The following is a 17556-nucleotide window of genomic DNA, read 5'->3' as shown; positions in this document are numbered from 1 at the left end:
TAGTTTATGTCTTTTAAAAACTTTTATTTTACGATAGTTTTTAAAATATATCATAGATGACATGATGCGTTTCTAAAATAAAATTAAAACAATACATAACATTTTTCTCCTATATATTATAGAGATGGGCTAAATTATGGAATAAATTCATTTTCTCTAAAATGGACGGCTTTGGAGAAAAATCCCGAAACACGTCGATTTTTATTTTTAAATTACAATTTTTTGGCATATATTTCATACTAGTGACGTTATCCATCTGAGCGTGATGACGTAATCTATGATTATTTTAAATGGGAATATGGGTCGTGTGGCATCTCATTTGTGGCCAAAAAATACTTTTTTAATTAAATTAATTGACGAAAAAAGAAGAATGTATGCAATTTATTTAACTCAAAATACTTTCTAATGATGTCAGAAAATAGAAAAAAATGTTTATTTGGCAAAAAACATTGCTTTTCGCTTAAATTAAATGTTCAAACTGTCAAGAGGTAGGTGGGAGGCTGTTTGTGATTTAATTTAAGTGAAACGAAATGTTTATTTGTGAAATAAACATTTTTTTCTATTTACTGACAGCAGTACAATGTATTTTGAGTTAAATAAATTACATACATTCTTCTTTTTGCGTCAATTAATGTAATTTAAAAATTATTGTTTTGGCCACCCTGTATAAATAATGATATTATTGTTTATATTACTGAATAGAGGATTGAACACCCTTTCAAATGAGATGCCACACAACCCCTATTCCCATTTAAAAAAATCATCGATTACATCATTAAGCTCAGATGAATGACGTCTCTAGTATGAAATACAGTGGAACCTCGATTATCCGTCAGGGCACCGGACCAAGGGTATGACGGATAATCGAGAAGACGGTTAACAGAACATTAAAAAAATAAAAATCATACTGTTATGGTGACACACAGATATTAACTAATAATTTGTGTGATGTACATTTTTATTTTCGGCTTGCGATTCTAAAAATAGAACTCTAAAAGTATGGTATCATTTATCATTACCTATTTAAATTGAAATTTAATCCAGAGCCCTGAATAAGAACAAAAATTATTTACATAAAAAAATGCGGTGTTGGCATAACTGCATAATACATTTCAATGAATTTCGTTTGGCTTATCGCAATGCTCAAACAAAATGAATTGATGACTCAATTTTTACTTGTGTATACAATATAACTTAATGGACCCTGACGGTTAACAGAGGTGACGGATAATCGAGGTTCCACTGTATATGCCAAAAAATTGTAATTTAAAAGTAAAAATAGACCTGTTTTGGTATTTTCTTCCAAAGCCGTCCATTTTAGAGAAAATGAATTTATTCGATAATTTAGCCCCTCTCTGTATATATTTTATTAATAAAAATACATTATCATTTATGGCAAATGATCATTTTTCCGGTGCCGTGCCGCGCTGGCCGTTACAAATGGGTTTTTGGACGGGCCGGCCTGTGCTGTGCCGTGCCGGGCTGTGCCGTGCTGGCCGTTCATAATGGGTTTCTTGCTTGCACGAACCGTCTCACCGTGCCTCGGAGAGTACGTTAAAGCAAGAAACCCATTATGAACAGCCAGCACGGCACAGCACGGCACAGCCCGGCACGGCACAGGACAGCCCAAATTCATTTGTATAGTTTTAAATGCAACGTAACCCATTAAGCAAGAAACCCATTATGAACAGCCAGCACGGCACAGCCCGGCACGGCACAGGACAGCCCAAATTCATTTGTATAGTTTTAAATGCAACGTAACCCATTATGAGCAGCCAGCGCGGCCCGGCACAGGCCAGCACGCAAACGGAACGGCCGAAATTCTCCGAGTAGAATAAAATCCGTTGGCCGTCGAACGGCCAGTCGGCGCCAGTGTGTCATAATTGTTGGTAGTAAGCAGATAAAATATTATATTGTTGATTTTTTAATTGAAAGCGCGTTGTTTCTTTTGGAATAATATGGACGAACTTTTAATTGAGAGTGTCAGAGAATACCCATTTTTGTATGATGCATCGGAACCAGGTTATCACGATAGCAAGAAAAAGGACAATGCATGGGTACAAATATCCGAAAATTTTGATCAATGGACAGGTACGTACATTATCTTTTAACCAATGAATTCGTTTTTTTAACATGATGCATATTCATTAAAATTGTGTAGTTTATGTCTTTTAAAAACTTTTATTTTACGATAGTTTTTAAAATATATCATAGATGACATGATGCGTTTCTAAAATAAAATTAAAACAATACATAACATTTTTCTCCTACATAGAGATGGGCTAAATTATGGAATAAATTCATTTTCTCTAAAATGGACGGCTTTGGAGAAAAATCCCGAAACACGTCGATTTTTATTTTTAAATTACAATTTTTTTGGCATATATTTCATACTAGCGACGTTATTCATCTGAGCGTGATGACGTAATCTATGATTATTTTAAATGGGAATATGGGTCGTGTGGCATCTCATTTGTGGCCAAAAAATACTTTTTTAATTAAATTAATTGACGAAAAAGTAAGAATGTATGCAATTTATTTAACTCAAAATACTTTCTAATGATGTCAGAAAATAGAAAAAAATGTTTATTTGGCAAAAAACATTGCTTTTCGCTTAAATTAAATGTTCAAACTGTCAAGAGGTAGGTGGGAGGCTGTTTGTGATTTAATTTAAGTGAAATGAAATGTTTATTTGTGAAATAAACATTTTTTTCTATTTACTGACAGCAGTACAATGTATTTTGAGTTAAATAAATTACATACATTCTTCTTTTTGCGTCAATTAATGTAATTTAAAAATTATTGTTTTGGCCACCCTGTAGAAATAATGATATTATTGTTTATATTACTGAATAGAGGATTGAACACCCTTTCAAATGAGATGCCACACAACCCCTATTCCCATTTAAAAAAATCATCGATTACATCATTAAGCTCAGATGAATGACGTCTCTAGTATGAAATACAGTGGAACCTCGATTATCCGTCAGGGCACCGGACCAAGAGTATGACGGATAATCGAAAAGACGGTTAACAGAACATTAAAAAAAATAAAAATCATACTGTTATGGTGACACACAGATATTAACTAATAATTTGTGTGATGTACATTTTTATTTTCGGCTTGCGATTCTAAAAATAGAACTCTAAAAGTATGGTATCATTTATCATTACCTATTTAAATTGAAATTTAATCCAGAGCCCTGAATAAGAATAAAAATTATTTACATAAAAAAATGCGGTGATGGCATAACTGCACGTGTACATTTCAATGAATTTCGTTTGGCTTATCGCAATGCTCAAACAAAATGAATTGATGACTCAATTTTTACTTGTGTATACAATATAACTTAATGGACCCTGACGGTTAACAGAGGTGACGGATAATCGAGGTTCCACTGTATATGCCAAAAAATTGTAATTTAAAAGTAAAAATCGACCTGTTTTGGTATTTTCTTCCAAAATTTTAGAGAAAATGAATTTATTCGATAATTTAGCCCCTCTCTGTATATATTTTATTAATAAAAATACATTATCGTCTTCCATCATATACACGTTCAAGCTGCCAAGGTACACTTCCATTTGGGGACACAAAATATTCAGTGAAGGCTTCCCTGATTCTTTCTGCTGAAAAGGGGGTTCGACCGCCAATATGAGAAAGGTCACGAAGAAAACAAAAGTCTTCTTTCTCTAATTCTTCTGGTTGCCAGGAACATTTATCGTTTCTCAAAAAATTGTGCAGCACTACTGTTGCTAATATGATTTTATCAATATTTCTAGGAAGTATGTTGTATTTTGTAGAATACCATTTAAACTTTTTGGTAAGTAACCCAAATGCATTTTCGACTACTCTTCGTGCACGAGAGTGTCTATAGTCGTACACTTTATAAGCTTCATTATTGGCAATTTCGTTTGAAGGGTAAGGTCTCATAATATTATCTTTTAAAGGAAACGCCGCATCCGCTACAATGACGAATGGTAATACTGTATTAGTATTCGGCAAAGGCTTACTAGGAGGAAAATTTAGTTCATTAGAATATAATTTTTTTCCAAGAGACGACGAATTGAATATCCCACCATCACTGTTCCTACCATAGGCCCCTACATCAACTGTGACAAATCGATATGTTGCATCCACTAATGCCAATAGAACTATACTATGCTGATGTTTATAATTAAAATAGAGTGATCCACTTCTTGGAGGTTTCTCTATGACCACATGCTTACCATCTAATGCTCCGCAACAATTTGGAAAATTCCACATCTCATGAAAATCGCGTTCAATCTTTTCCCAGTGCTCTTTGCTTGGGTTAGGTAAAACAACAGGTTGTAAGTTTTCCCAAATACACTCTAAAGTTTCATAAACAATGGTACGAACTGTTGTATATCCAAGTCTGTAGCTAAATGATAATGTGGTGAATGAGTTAACGTGACCAATAAATCTAAAATAAAAAAGGAACTAATAAGTGCTGTTGCAATACCCTTTTTACATAGTACATTTTCTGACGGTTTTTGCTGTATATTTTAAAGAACCGCTTGGATTGTTATGAAATTTGGCATACGTATAGCAAGCATGTCAAAGAAAAAAAGCGATATTGTGCCGATGTGTGGTTTTGCTCTGGGGGTGAGTTTCACCCCTTCTCAGTGGTAAAAAAGATACGTTCAAAATAAGTCCGGAATTAAATAAACTGACTAATTGTAAGCAACTTTTTTTCTATATCGCTTTTCACTCAAAGTCAATACTTTTCGAGGGGTTTGCGAGTTAATATGTTCATATTTCAACAAAACAAAAACACGCTTTTAGACGGTTTTTGGCAAATAATTCAAAAAGTAAGAATTTTATCGAAGAAACATTCGTAGCAAAAATATAGCTTGTAAAAAGGTAAAAAAATGGAGTATGCATGAAGTCTCTAGACCTAGTGGAAGCAGAGTTATAACTGAAAAATAAGAAAATGTGAAAAAAAAATTTTTAAGAAACGCTTTTGTTTAGTTACGAGTGACTAAAATTACTGTGACTATAACATATTATAAAAAAATCAACCAAAAAGCAAAAAATAAAAAAAATTGAAAAAATCTAACACATTCGTTAAAGAAAAGCGTGGCGCGTTTTCATCGAATAAACGGTTTTCGCCCCACGCTTTTCTTTAACGAATGTGTAATATTTTTTCAATTTTTTAAATTTTTTGCTTTAAAAAAAATTATTGACTATTCGTGTATTGTTCCCGCGAATGCATATGTCTGCAAATTTTCATTCATTTGCTTTGGAGAAAAGGCAGTCAAATTAACGTCTAAAGATTTGACGCAAACTATTGAACTAAATAAACCCGTTTCATAAAAATAGGTTCGTACTCGCCAAATTCCAAATAGATTATTTCAACAGTTGCTTAAAATTAGTCATTTTATCCAGTTCCGGACTTATTTTGGACGTATATTTTTTCATCCCCGAGAAGAGGCGACACTCACCCACAGAGCAAAAGCACACATCGGTCCAATATTACTTTTTTCTTTGACTTGTTTGTTAGCTATGTGTATGCCAGATTTTATGTCAATCCAAGTAGTTCTTTAAAATTTGGAGGTTTGCAATATTTTACCGTTAGCGAACATACGAACATGCACAAACCTTGTATAATATCACTATAATAGTTTATAAGAGCGTTGGGTATAAGCAATCTTTTTTTTGCAGCTGATGACTGTAGGAAGAAATGGATAGCCCTTCGAGATAGCTTCAGAAAAGCATACCGAAAACGGAGGACTACAAGTGGACAAGCGGCTAAACAAATCCGGCCGTGGAAATTCGAAAAAGTCATGTCATTTATAATTCCGTATATTGCAGAAAGACATCAAATATCTAATTTGGCACGTGACTCAGAAAGTAGTAATACCTCCTATACTGATGCTGATACTGAAGTTGAAGTTGACAATCTAGAAAAAGATAGCGAATGCGAACCTATAGAAGACGATGGAACGGTTGAAAACTCTCAGCAAGTGACTGATGATGATATGATTTCAAAACTTAACACTTCACATAAAGTAAGTACCGTTGCAAGTAAGAAAAAACATTCTGCAGTAAAGAATGTTGCTGTGCCATTACAGTCTCCTCCTCCAGTGGCACAAGTTCTTCAAGAGTATCTTCAGGCAAGAAAAAATAAAACAGAAACCATTGCCACTGAAAGAAGTGATGCGTTAAGTTCATTTTTTAAAGCAATGGAACAAACGGTGAGAACATTTTCCTTACCACTACAAATAGAAATTAAAGGAATAATTTCAAACCTTGTGACTGATTATGAGTTAAGAAACTACAACTTTCAAAATGTTACATCAACATCTTCGTGTTCGCCCAATAGACTTGCCGCAAGTGCCTCAAATATTTCATGTCCTGCACCTACTCCACATTACCGTTATCAACAACCATACCCAGTCTGTAGCAACGAATATCCACCATCAAGTTCTCTCAACACACAACAGCCCTCCAATACACCTAGTGGATCCGGATCAGAACCTACTCCACATTACCGTTCTCAACAACCATATCCAGTCTGTAGCAACGAATATCCACCACCAAGCTCTCTCAACACACAACAGCCCTCCAATGCACCTAGTGAATCCGGATCAGAACAGCTTCATGGCATTGATAAGCCTTGGAACAATATAGTATAAACATTTTGTTTACAGTCGGAAAAATGAAAGAATACCCATGAACGAACATATAAAACACGCTGTATTTTCCTGCCGCCGTGTCACAAGGAAAATTGTCCAGTGCAAGTATATGTAACAATAATTATTACATGTACTTGCGCTAGCCAATTTTTTGTGTGACAAGGTGACAGGAAAATACAGCGTGTTATATACAGATAGAGTCTGTAATTTGGAATAAATTCAATATCTCAAATTAATACTAATGGTTTTTTTGAAAAATGCTAAGACCTGTCGATTAGTATTTAAAATTGTCCTTTTTGACATACAATAATAATGTATACAGTGTGTCCCAACTTGGAGATATGACGTCATCGTTGATTTTCTTAAATGGCAACACTGTCATTTTGATAGCTATTTTGATAGGGAGTGTAAAGTTATACACAACTGCAAAATATCAAATTTTTATTGTCTACCATTTACAAGATAATAAAAAATAACAAAGTTATATCTGTAATTTGGAATAAATTCAATAATTAAAATACTAATTGTTTTTTTGAAAAATGCTCATACCCGTCGATTAGTATTTCAAATTGTCATTTTTGACATCCAATAATAATGTATACAGGGTGTCCTAATTTAGAGATATGACGTCATCGTTGATTTTCTTCAATGGCAACACTGTCATTTTGATAGCGTGTGTAAAGTTATACACAACTGCAGAATTTCAAATTTTTATTCCCTGCTATTTACAAGATAATAAAAAATAACAAAGTTATGGAAAACAAGTAATCAAATAACAATTGAAATTAATTATTTCAATTAAGCAACTACTCATAATGTTGCCCTCAATTATTGTCAAATTGTCAATGGGCAACATCATGAGCATTTGCTTAATTGAAATAATTAAATTAAAATGTATACATTATTATTTTATGTCAAAAATGAAAATTTGAAATATTAATCGACGGGGCTGAGCATTTTTCAAAAAAACAATTAGTATTTTAATTATTGAATTTATTCCAAATTACAGACATAACTTTGTTATTTTCTATTATCTTGTAAATGGTAGAGAATAAAAATTTTATATTTTGCAGTTGTGTTTAACTATACACACCCTATCAAAATAACTATCAAAATGACAGTGTTGCCATTTAAGAAAATCAACGATGACGTCATATCTCTAAATTGGACACCCTCTACACATTATTATTTTATGAAAAAAGGACAATTTCAAATACTAATCGACGGGTCTGAGCATTTTTCAAAAAAACAGTTAGTATTTGAGATATTGAATTTATTCCAAATTACAGACTCTCTCTGTATGTTCGTTCATGGGTATTCTTTCATTTTTCCTACTGTAAACGTCTTGGGCATAAATAAATACTGTTTTTAGGTTATATTTCGTACACAAAATAAAAAATAATAAAAAATATTTTTGTGTTTGCTCACTATACTTACTTCAGCGTCAATGCAAGGCGCTCCTCCCAGCTGACAGGTTCTCTAAATGGAGTATATTTCTTCGAAAACGGTAGCATCCTAAGCAACTCATAAAATTTGGTTTGAGACATCCGAAAATATTTAAAAAATTTTGCATCATCTTTTAATAAATCCGGGAAAAGATGATGAAACTCGCCATATTCTCTTCTTTTTTTAAATATTTCATGAACCCAAAACCGATGTTTCCGGCGTAATTTTGCACTTTCCTCTTTTTCAATCTCGGCACAAATTGCACTAACTACTATAACCTCCTCTTCCGATGAGCTCTCCATGGCAAATGATCATTTTTCCGGTGCCGTGCCGCGCTGGCCGTTACAAATGGGTTTTTGGACGGGCCGGCCTGTGCTGTGCCGTGCCGTGCCGTGCCGGGCTGTGCCGTGCTGGCTGTTCATAATGGGTTTCTTGCTTTAGCCGTCGGTCCCCCTGGGCTAGTGTACATCGACACTAGTTACTTGAAACAGGGTTAAAGATGTAATTGGCGCTGGAACTATCCGAAAGGATCTCCCCGGCAAAAATGCCATACGATATTATTATTATTAACTAAAAAAGTAGTCTCAGCTACCTGGATCTTTGAGTGTATAAGGTAGGACACATAGGGCTGTGTAGAAATGTCACTAAATGGTGCTTAAATACTCTCTCATATTGAACTTAACCTAATGGCCTAACTATAGTATAAGGCTGACATGGCCAATTAACCATATCTTAAAATCGGACGAGATAACAATATGTCTTCAAAGTAAAACACCCTTAATAGGTGTTTTTTGCCGATGTTGACTTAGGGAACGGAAACGTTGACCTTGGTAATTCTAGGTAGGAAACAGGTAGGTTTTCTTTCTATAGGTCTACAATAACTAAAAAAGTAGTCTCAGCTACCTGGATCTTTGAGTGTATAAGGTAGGACACTTAGGACTGTGTAGAAATGTCACTAAATGGTGCTTAAATACTTTCTCATATTGAACTTAACCTAATGGCCTAACTATAGTATAAGGCTGACTTGGCCAACTAACCATATTTTAAAATCGGACGAGATAACAATATGTCTTCAAAATAAAACACCCTTAATAGGTGTTTTTTGCCGATGTTGACTTACGGAACGGAAACGTTGACCTTGGTAATTCTAGGTAGGAAACAGGTAGGTTTTCTTTCTATAGGTCTACAATAACTAAAAAAGTAGTCTCAGCTACCTGGATCTTTGAGTGTATAAGGTAGGACACATAGGACTGTGTAGAAATGTCACTAAATGGTGCTTAAATACTCTCTCATATTGAACTTAACCTAATGGCCTAACTATAGTATAAGGCTGACTTGGCCAATTAACCATATTTTAAAATCGGACGAGATAACAATATGTCTTCAAAATAAAACACCCTTAATAGGTGTTTTTTGCCGATGTTGACTTAAGGAACGGAAACGTTGACCTTGGTAATTCTAGGTAGGAAACAGGTAGGTTTTCTTTCTATAGGTCTACAGTAACTAAAAAAGTAGTCTCAGCTACCTGGATCTTTGAGTGTATAAGGTAGGACACATAGGACTGTGTAGAAATGTCACTAAATGGTGCTTAAATACTCTCTCATATTGAACTTAACCTAATGGCCTAACTATAGTATAAGGCTGACTTGGCCAACTAACCATATTTTAAAATCGGACGAGATAACAATATGTCTTCAAAATAAAACACCCTTAATAGGTGTTTTTTGCCGATGTTGACTTACGGAACGGTGTAACGGTCCACCCGTTATAATATCATTTTTAGCGCTTTAATTATTTTTTTAAATTATTTTCTCGTGATCGCGCAATTAAATCCTCTACTTTTGTCGTAATTAAATATTTACGTGACGTCACATTCTATATGGAACATTCTACGCCTCTGTTTGTGAATTTAATTCGTGTTCCGTGGTCGTTGACGTTCTGATCGTTCTGAAAATTTGACAAAGCGATTTTCCGTTTTCCGTTACTTGGCTGTGAAGTGTGCTAGGATTCGGTCGACGAATTTGGTTCCATAATGGCGGAAGGTTTCATTTCTTAAGCCATTCTATTTGGAAAAAAAAATGCAGTCCCACTGAAGTAAAAATGGTATCCCGTGGTGTTCCCAGAATCCATCCAGAGTTTCTAGAGGGACAGTAAATGAACAACTGACCTATCCGGTAAATATCTTTTTGACATATAAAGGTTAGGGGATATTACATAAATTTTCTTTTAAAATATTCTTTCTTAATTTGGTTTCTCTTAATCACTCCACTGTATGTAATATGTGTTCGGAGAAAATTCTCATAGTCGTAATTTTTTGGGGTAGTAAAGTTTAAAGTTAGTCCACACCCAATATTTCATAAATTGTGAATAAAAAAATATAATGCTATGCTCATATCACACTGGCAATATAATTATCGTATAATCTTTTGTTCTCAATATCATATTCTGTATTTAAATACTACATCAAGGTCACACACAGTATCTTCTTACATCTGATAAGCCTTGCTAATTGATGTTTTTTATTGCTGTTCATTCTAAAAACCTCTTCTTCATTACTTCTTCTGTTGTTTTTTATTCACACATGCTCGAGTGAAAAAAATAAACTAAAACTGGGAATGTTTTTTAGCCATTTGGGGAGAAATATTAGAACCTACCATGTAATTCCTTCAACCACCTGGAAGGCGTCGATTCCAGCCACAACCACAGCCAAGTCACTATTGGGGTTTTGGGAACAAGCTTTTTGGGGGACATTCCAGCTCCTTTTCGTCCTGCCACCTGGGCCTACGGGGGCATGGAGGCGCATCATCGTGATGCTCATTTTCTAGGATGCAACCACAATCTCGTTTGGGAACATTTAGTGTTGTGCATTAAGTAACTTTGGTTTTTATATTTTAGACCTTTGATTTAATGCACCATGTTAATTAATTTTTTTTTCCAGATTTAGTTTACCTCTGGTTTTTTTTTAATATGACATATTTGTATATTATTGTATTTGGTTCCCAAACTTTGTATCTACGGTAACTTCTTGTGCACAGGAATAAGCCTAGAGAAAATTAGGTTTTTAATACTTTATTATTGCTTTGATATTGGTTTATGTAATTCGGGTAAATTTATTTTGTAATATTACTTGCTTGTTTCCCAAATATTTTATTGTTATTCGCTTTATTTCGATTTTTCGGTTAATTCGTCGTTACTTTATTTCATTGCATTTTCTCGGTTAATTTAGGTCATCGTTTCGGTATTAATTACTTCATTACTATAACATTATTCATTTGTATATTTAACTTTATTTATTCATTATTGTATTTTCCCTTAGTGAGGCTTGGACCTATTTATTTGTAGTATTTTCATCTTTGTCAGTTTCCTTTAGTTGTACGTAGCGGGCGTACTATAACCATTTGGTAGAAGACTTATGTAATTTTGTACCCTCTATGTTAGTGAGAGGTACTTATACCTGTAATTTTGTAACAGATAACATTATTGTTGTTATCTCAAATATAACTTTTTGTATAACTTATGTCATTTTAGAGTCACCTGATATGCACTTTGTGTAACTCAGAGATTGTCCAAGATCTAGTAGTTATTTTTAATAAATATTTATTTATTTTGTATATCAATTATTTTATTACTCCTTTATGTTCATTATTACAGGTTTGATATATTTAATATTTGACAGCAGTATAAGATACCTGGGAAAATGATCGAAGATCATTTTCATGGCGCCCATGATTTGTTAGATTTATTTATCTTGTTTGTCTTTAGAAATTATTCATCTTCATTCCTTTTCAGTACCTTATTCTTATTTTATTATTTCACCTTTTAGTCATCATTACTATCTACATAGAGCTACTGTTCTTCGACAGGCATGCAAACGAGCCGTATCCATCATTGAGTGTCAAGTGGTTTTCTTGCATCTCTTGCTAGCCAACTCTATTCAGTTTGCCTCTCTCTCTTCCCACTTCTACTTCTATCCCTTCTAATCCCCCTTTCTTCAGTACTACTGCAAAGTAGTATTTTTTTATTTTTTATTACTTCGGCTTCAACGCTGAAGCCCCTTCATTTCTATTCTCTTCTTTTCAGCCGCAACTATTTAGTTACCTAGTATATCTTTTTTTTCCTTACTTCTGTTGGAGTACCTATATCTTTCTTTTTACTTTCACTCCAACAGAAGTTTTCTTATTTTTGTTACAACGGAAACGTTGACCTTGGTAAGGAGAATAGTGCAAAAGATCCGTGTGGCTCAAGGGGCGATGAAGCGTGAAAGTTGGGCATTTCACTGCGAGAAAAAATCCCAAACCGATCAGATGGAAGATCAGAAGTGGCTGATGCAACAGAAAAATAGCAATACTGAAATGGAATCGGACAGGTCGCGTGGCTCGAATGCGAGATAACAGATGGACAAAGCGGATACTGGAATTTAGACCAAGAGATAATATTGCCTGCCGAAGCAGAGGTGATCTAAAATGTTGATGATCTGAGGTGATGATCTAAAAAATTGTCACAAGAATTGGATGCAAGAAACGTAGGATCGAAACAGATAAAACATTATAAGGGAGATGTATGTCCAGAAGTGGACAAGCAAATATTTAATGATGAATGGCATCAGACTAGCATCTATTTAACATAGATATACAAAAGTTGACTTAATATTTAGCATTTGGTTTTATTACCAAAATAACTAATAGATCATAATAAGTATTAATTGGTTATAATTTTTAGAAGGTATCTTATGTAAAATTTTCGAGCGTATTTTAAAAGTAAGATTTCGATATATCTCAGGAATATATTCAGAGTTTTCTCTATTTTCCTAAAAATACCAGTATTTCCTCTTTTTCCAATAACTTTTTTAAAATCCGGTAGAACGGCATAAAAAACTTTACAAAATTGCCTTGTTTTTATCCCGACATTAAAAAAAGCTCTAACAATATCTACTGTATCCGTAGTGTATGCTAAAAAGGACCATTACTTTGCCATGACAATCTAGTGGCTTGATCCCGCCTGGCGTTATTACATTTATGTTCCAGTGATAACATAAAATACACATCTAGAATCTTTAAGGACTTTTCAGGATAGATCTCTCGAGCCAGGAACGGGATATGAATTTCGAACCATTGTGCGGAATGCTAAATGGACCCAAATCTAGAAACCCACTTCTTATAGTTAAGCCCTGTGGTTTTCTCTTTGGAATTTATTTTTGGGACGTCGGATAAAATATCGTTGGGTGCTAGTGAATGAAATTGAACTGAAAATATTCAATTTCCGTCTTACTTTTATGACGTTCTCGATGCTATTCCGGTAAAAAAGAATGTATAATCTAAGAATGTTCGAAAAAAGTGTCGAGACGTGATTCCATTTAAATTGGGCTTTTCGGGTTTGGAAATGGTCGTGTAAATTGATTTTTTATAATTCCATTTATGGCGAAATCTCTCTGTCGTCTCACTATGCCCAGATTGAGTTTACATTGCTTTTACAAATAGTTGTTACTTTTCTGCTTTACTATCATAGTGTGGTTATTTAAAATTTGCTTAAATCCTCATTATAAATAATGTATATTAATTTAAAAGACAAATATTTGTTTTACTTACACCGGACACTTTTATGATCGACAAGAATTTTTAAACGTACAATAATTGCTACGAAATTATTTAGAATACGAAAAATAATTATTAGTATAGCCTATTTACTCACGGTTTTTGCTCCCAAGTTTAAAGGACAGCTTGGATTGACATGCGATTTGGCATACACATAGCTAATACAGTGCGTCCATAAAGTAACGCATAAATTCATTATTTCGCAAACCGGCGACATTAAGGAAAAATCCCGAAACGGGTAGATTTTCATTTTTAAATTCCGATTTTTTGGCATATATATCATACTAGTGACGTCATCCATCTGGGCATGATGACGTAATCGATGATTTTTTTAATCGAGAATGGGTGTCATGTGATAGCTCATTTGAAAGGGTATTCAATTCTCTATTCACTAATATAAACATTAACATATTTATTTATACAAGGTGTTCAAAAAAACATTTTTTAATTTAAATAATTGAGACCAAAAGAAGAATGTATGTAATTTATTTAATTCAAAATACGTTTTACTGTTGTCAAAAAACAGGAAAAAAATGTTTATTTGACAAATAAATATTGTTTTTCGCTTAAATTCAATGTTAAAGCTGCCACCCACCTGCCTCTTGGCAGTTTAAACATTTCGTTTAAACGAGAATCAATGTTTATTTGTCAAATAAATGTTTTTTCTCCTTACTGACAGTAGTAAAATGCATTTTGATTTAAAATAAATTACATATATTATATTCTTCTTTTTGTCTCACTTATTTTAATTAAAAAAATTTTTTGAACACCCTGTATAAATAATTATGTTAATGTTTATATTATTGGATAGAGAATTAAATGCCCTTTCAAATGAGCTATCACATAACCCCTGTTCCTATTTAAAAAACCATCGATTACGTCATCACGCCCAGATGGATGACGTCACAAGGAAGATATATTTATATATGCCAAAAAATCGTAATTTAAAAATAAAAATCGACCTGTTTCGGGATTTTTCCTTAAAGTCGCCGGTTTACGAAATAACGAATTTATACGTTACTTTATGGACGCACTGTATATGTATGTATTATCATAGAAAAAAAGTAATATTGTGCCGATGTATTATTTTGCCTGAGGGTGAGTTTCCGGTCTTCTCGGGAGTGAAAAATATACGTTCAAAATAAGTAGGTACGAAAGTGACTATTTCTATGCAACTTTTGTTTTATAACGTTTTTTCACTAAATTAATACTTTTCGAGTTATTTGCAAGTGAATCATAAAACGTTCATTAAAAAAACACGTTTTCAGAAGGTTTTTCGCAAATAACAAAAAATGAAGCATTTTATCGGAAAAAAATTTCGTAGCAAAAATGTAGCTAAGAAAAAAGTTAAAAAAAAAAACGATTATGTATTAAGTCTCTAAACCAAGAAGAAGCAGAATAAAACTAATGAAAAATAGGTGCATATTCGTCAAATCTCAAATCGAATATTTTGACAAGAAATAGCACAAATGTGAAGCACTTTTTGGGGGAAACTCATTACAACTTTTTTAAAAAGCTTTAGTTTTAGTTTCTAGAAAGTTTCTAGCATCAGAACGCTCAAAATACGCTCAAATACGCTTAAGTACGCTCAAAATAAAGTTGGTCTTTTTTGGTAAAAAAAAATCGGAAAAACACCCCATAATTAGCTTCTTAAATGAAATTAATTGTTTCACAAGTTGATTTATTATGTATTAGTGTAGGAAACAGAGGTTGAACCTTGCAAAATGGACACAAGTCCGGTTTTATTTTTTTTCTGGCATATCAAGGGGTGCTTATTATAAGACTAACTTTTTCTGAAAAAATTTCGCCCCGGAACCCCCCTTTTCACCCCTTTAAAGGGGGTAATTTGTGGTTTTTGCGGAACGTAGCCCTTCCTGTACCTTTTACAAAAAATTTCTTTTATATCAATATGAAGAGGACTATATTTTCTACAATTTATTTCTAACAGCATATCTCTATCATCCACCGTTTAGCAAGGGTGGCGCCCCAAATTTGACAAGTTTTTAAAAAAGATGTTTTTAAAAAATATATATTTTTCCCTAACTGTAACGGAAATTAAAAAGAAATTCTGCGGAAATTATTCACAAATAGAAGATTGATTTTTGGGTATAGGTTTCACTTTAGGGTAATTGCCCTTTTTTTAATTACAGGGTGCTACATTTTAAAAAATCCCTTTTTATACCATCTGAACCGTTTATGCTAGAGTAAAAAGACTTTCAGCGATTACCCATGTACTGGTGTTATTTACAAATTTGTATAATGCACCCCCATTTTTTCCCCGAAACCACCCCAAAAAAAGAAGAATTAATAAATAAAGTGATTTTCTTGGAATCCTTCACACACAATGCCCTTCATTAATATGCTTCATATATCATTTTGTGCACGTTATTATTACCCATGCATGGACACTAAAAGCGATTTGCTAGTGCAACCCCTGTAGCCAAAAAAAAATAAATAAAATGGGGGGTTGAAAATTTTTTTTGTTTTTTGCTTTTTGATCCATATGGGCATATGCTTCTTCAATAGTGCTTTTCAAAATATATATGATTATTGCAACATCCCTGCGGAAACCAACCCTATCCTTGAAAATATACTGCAGAAACTACCCCTATACCTTGGCGAGCATGTTTTTACGATTTTCTTATTACCTATTCATTTTTTTTAAACAAAACTTATACAAGGTTAAAGACCACTATTTACTCTAAAAATTAGGTCCTATTCATTTTTTTCGTTTAAGCAACCGTTACGGCACAGTGGCACCGTAAACCTCATATATGCTTTGGCGGGCTCCAGTTTTTTTTTTTTCGTCATCTGTTCGTTTTATTGATAAAGTACTTATGTAAAATAAAACAACACAGTGTAACCTACAAATCATGACCTATGCACATTTTACATTCTTTGCTCCCCAAAACCACAGTGGTGGCCCAAAATAATTTTTTTCATATTTTCGCCATCTACACGCATTTTATTGCGTTAATGCTACCTTAATAGCACAATATTCACCCCTAAGTGGTCGCTAAGCAGTGGCGGATCCAGGGAGGGGTGATGGGGGCGATCACCCCCACCCCTCTCAAACCAAGTGATATTATATTTGAAGATTATAAAAATATTCATTTATTTTTGTAGAAATACTTATATTATATTAATATTATTTTTATAAGAATGACTTTTTATGCTTTAGCGACAGTGGCGAATCCAGCATCGTTAAGAGGGGGGTGCCAATTGGTTAAATTTCTATAAAAATAAATGAATATTTTTATAATCTTTGAATATAATATCACTTGGTTTGAGAGGGGGGAGGTGATCACCCCCGTTTCCCCTCCCTGGATCCGCCACTGCTTAGCGACCACCTGAGGGTAAATATTGTGCTATTAACGTAGCATTAATGCAATAAAATGCGTGTAGGTGACGAAAATATGCAAAAATTTATTTTGGGCCACCACTGTGGCTTTGGGGAGCAAAGAATGTAAAATGTGCATAAGTCATAATTTGTAGGTTACACTGTGTTGTTTTATTTTACATAAGTACTTTATCAATAAAACGAACAGATGACGAAAAAAAAAACAAAAACTGGAGCCCGCCAAAGCATATATGAGGTTTACGGCGCCACTGTGCCGTAACGGTTGCTTATACGAAAAAAATGAATAGGACATAATTTTTAGAGTAAATAGTGGTCTTTAACCTTGTATAAGTTTTGTTTAAAAATAATACATAGGTAATGAGAAAATCGTAAAAACATGCTCGCCAAGGGATAGGGGTAGTTCCTGCAGTATATTTTCAAGGATAGGGGTGGTTTCCGCAGAGATGTTGCAATAACCATATATATTTCTGAAAAGCACTATTGATGAAGCATATGCCCATA

General features: G+C 33.6%; 2 protein-coding genes across 2 annotated transcripts; one reads left to right on the top strand and one right to left on the bottom strand.

The window, feature by feature from the left end:
* The first annotated feature begins 1721 nt into the window (after positions 1–1721).
* On the top strand, positions 1722–8054 carry LOC126887075 (transcription factor Adf-1-like). The gene is made up of 2 exons (XM_050654411.1): positions 1722–2091; positions 5684–8054. The coding sequence occupies exons 1-2, from the start codon at positions 1959–1961 to the stop codon at positions 6655–6657; spliced, it is 1107 nt and encodes a 368-aa protein (XP_050510368.1). The 5' UTR covers positions 1722–1958; the 3' UTR covers positions 6658–8054.
* LOC126887076 (uncharacterized) lies at positions 2120–8398 on the bottom strand. The gene is made up of 2 exons (XM_050654412.1): positions 8095–8398; positions 2120–4442 (listed from the first exon to the last, which is right to left on the bottom strand). Exons 1-2 carry the CDS (start codon positions 8202–8204, stop codon positions 3533–3535), a joined length of 1020 nt encoding a protein of 339 aa, XP_050510369.1. The 5' UTR covers positions 8205–8398; the 3' UTR covers positions 2120–3532.
* Between the last annotated feature and the right edge of the window lie 9158 nt (positions 8399–17556).

This window comes from Diabrotica virgifera, chromosome 6, assembly GCF_917563875.1.
Source record: "Diabrotica virgifera virgifera chromosome 6, PGI_DIABVI_V3a".
NCBI lineage: Eukaryota > Metazoa > Arthropoda > Insecta > Coleoptera > Chrysomelidae > Diabrotica > Diabrotica virgifera.
Note: the sequence above shows the minus strand (reverse complement) of the source record. Positions and strands in the feature narration are given on the sequence as shown.

What these genes read in the sequence shown, in the direction of transcription:
- LOC126887075 (XM_050654411.1), top strand. Translation starts at nt 1,959, where the DNA reads ATGGACGAACTTTTAATTGAGAGTGTCAGAGAATACCCATTTTTGTAT. An exon ending in AAATTTTGATCAATGGACAG is followed by an intron (nt 2,092 to 5,683) that starts GTACGTACATTA and finishes TTTTTTTTGCAG; the next exon opens with CTGATGACTGTAGGAAGAAA.
- LOC126887076 (XM_050654412.1), bottom strand. Translation starts at nt 8,204, where the DNA reads ATGTCTCAAACCAAATTTTATGAGTTGCTTAGGATGCTACCGTTTTCG. An exon ending in CGCCTTGCATTGACGCTGAA is followed by an intron (nt 4,443 to 8,094) that starts GTAAGTATAGTG and finishes TTTTTATTTTAG; the next exon opens with ATTTATTGGTCACGTTAACT.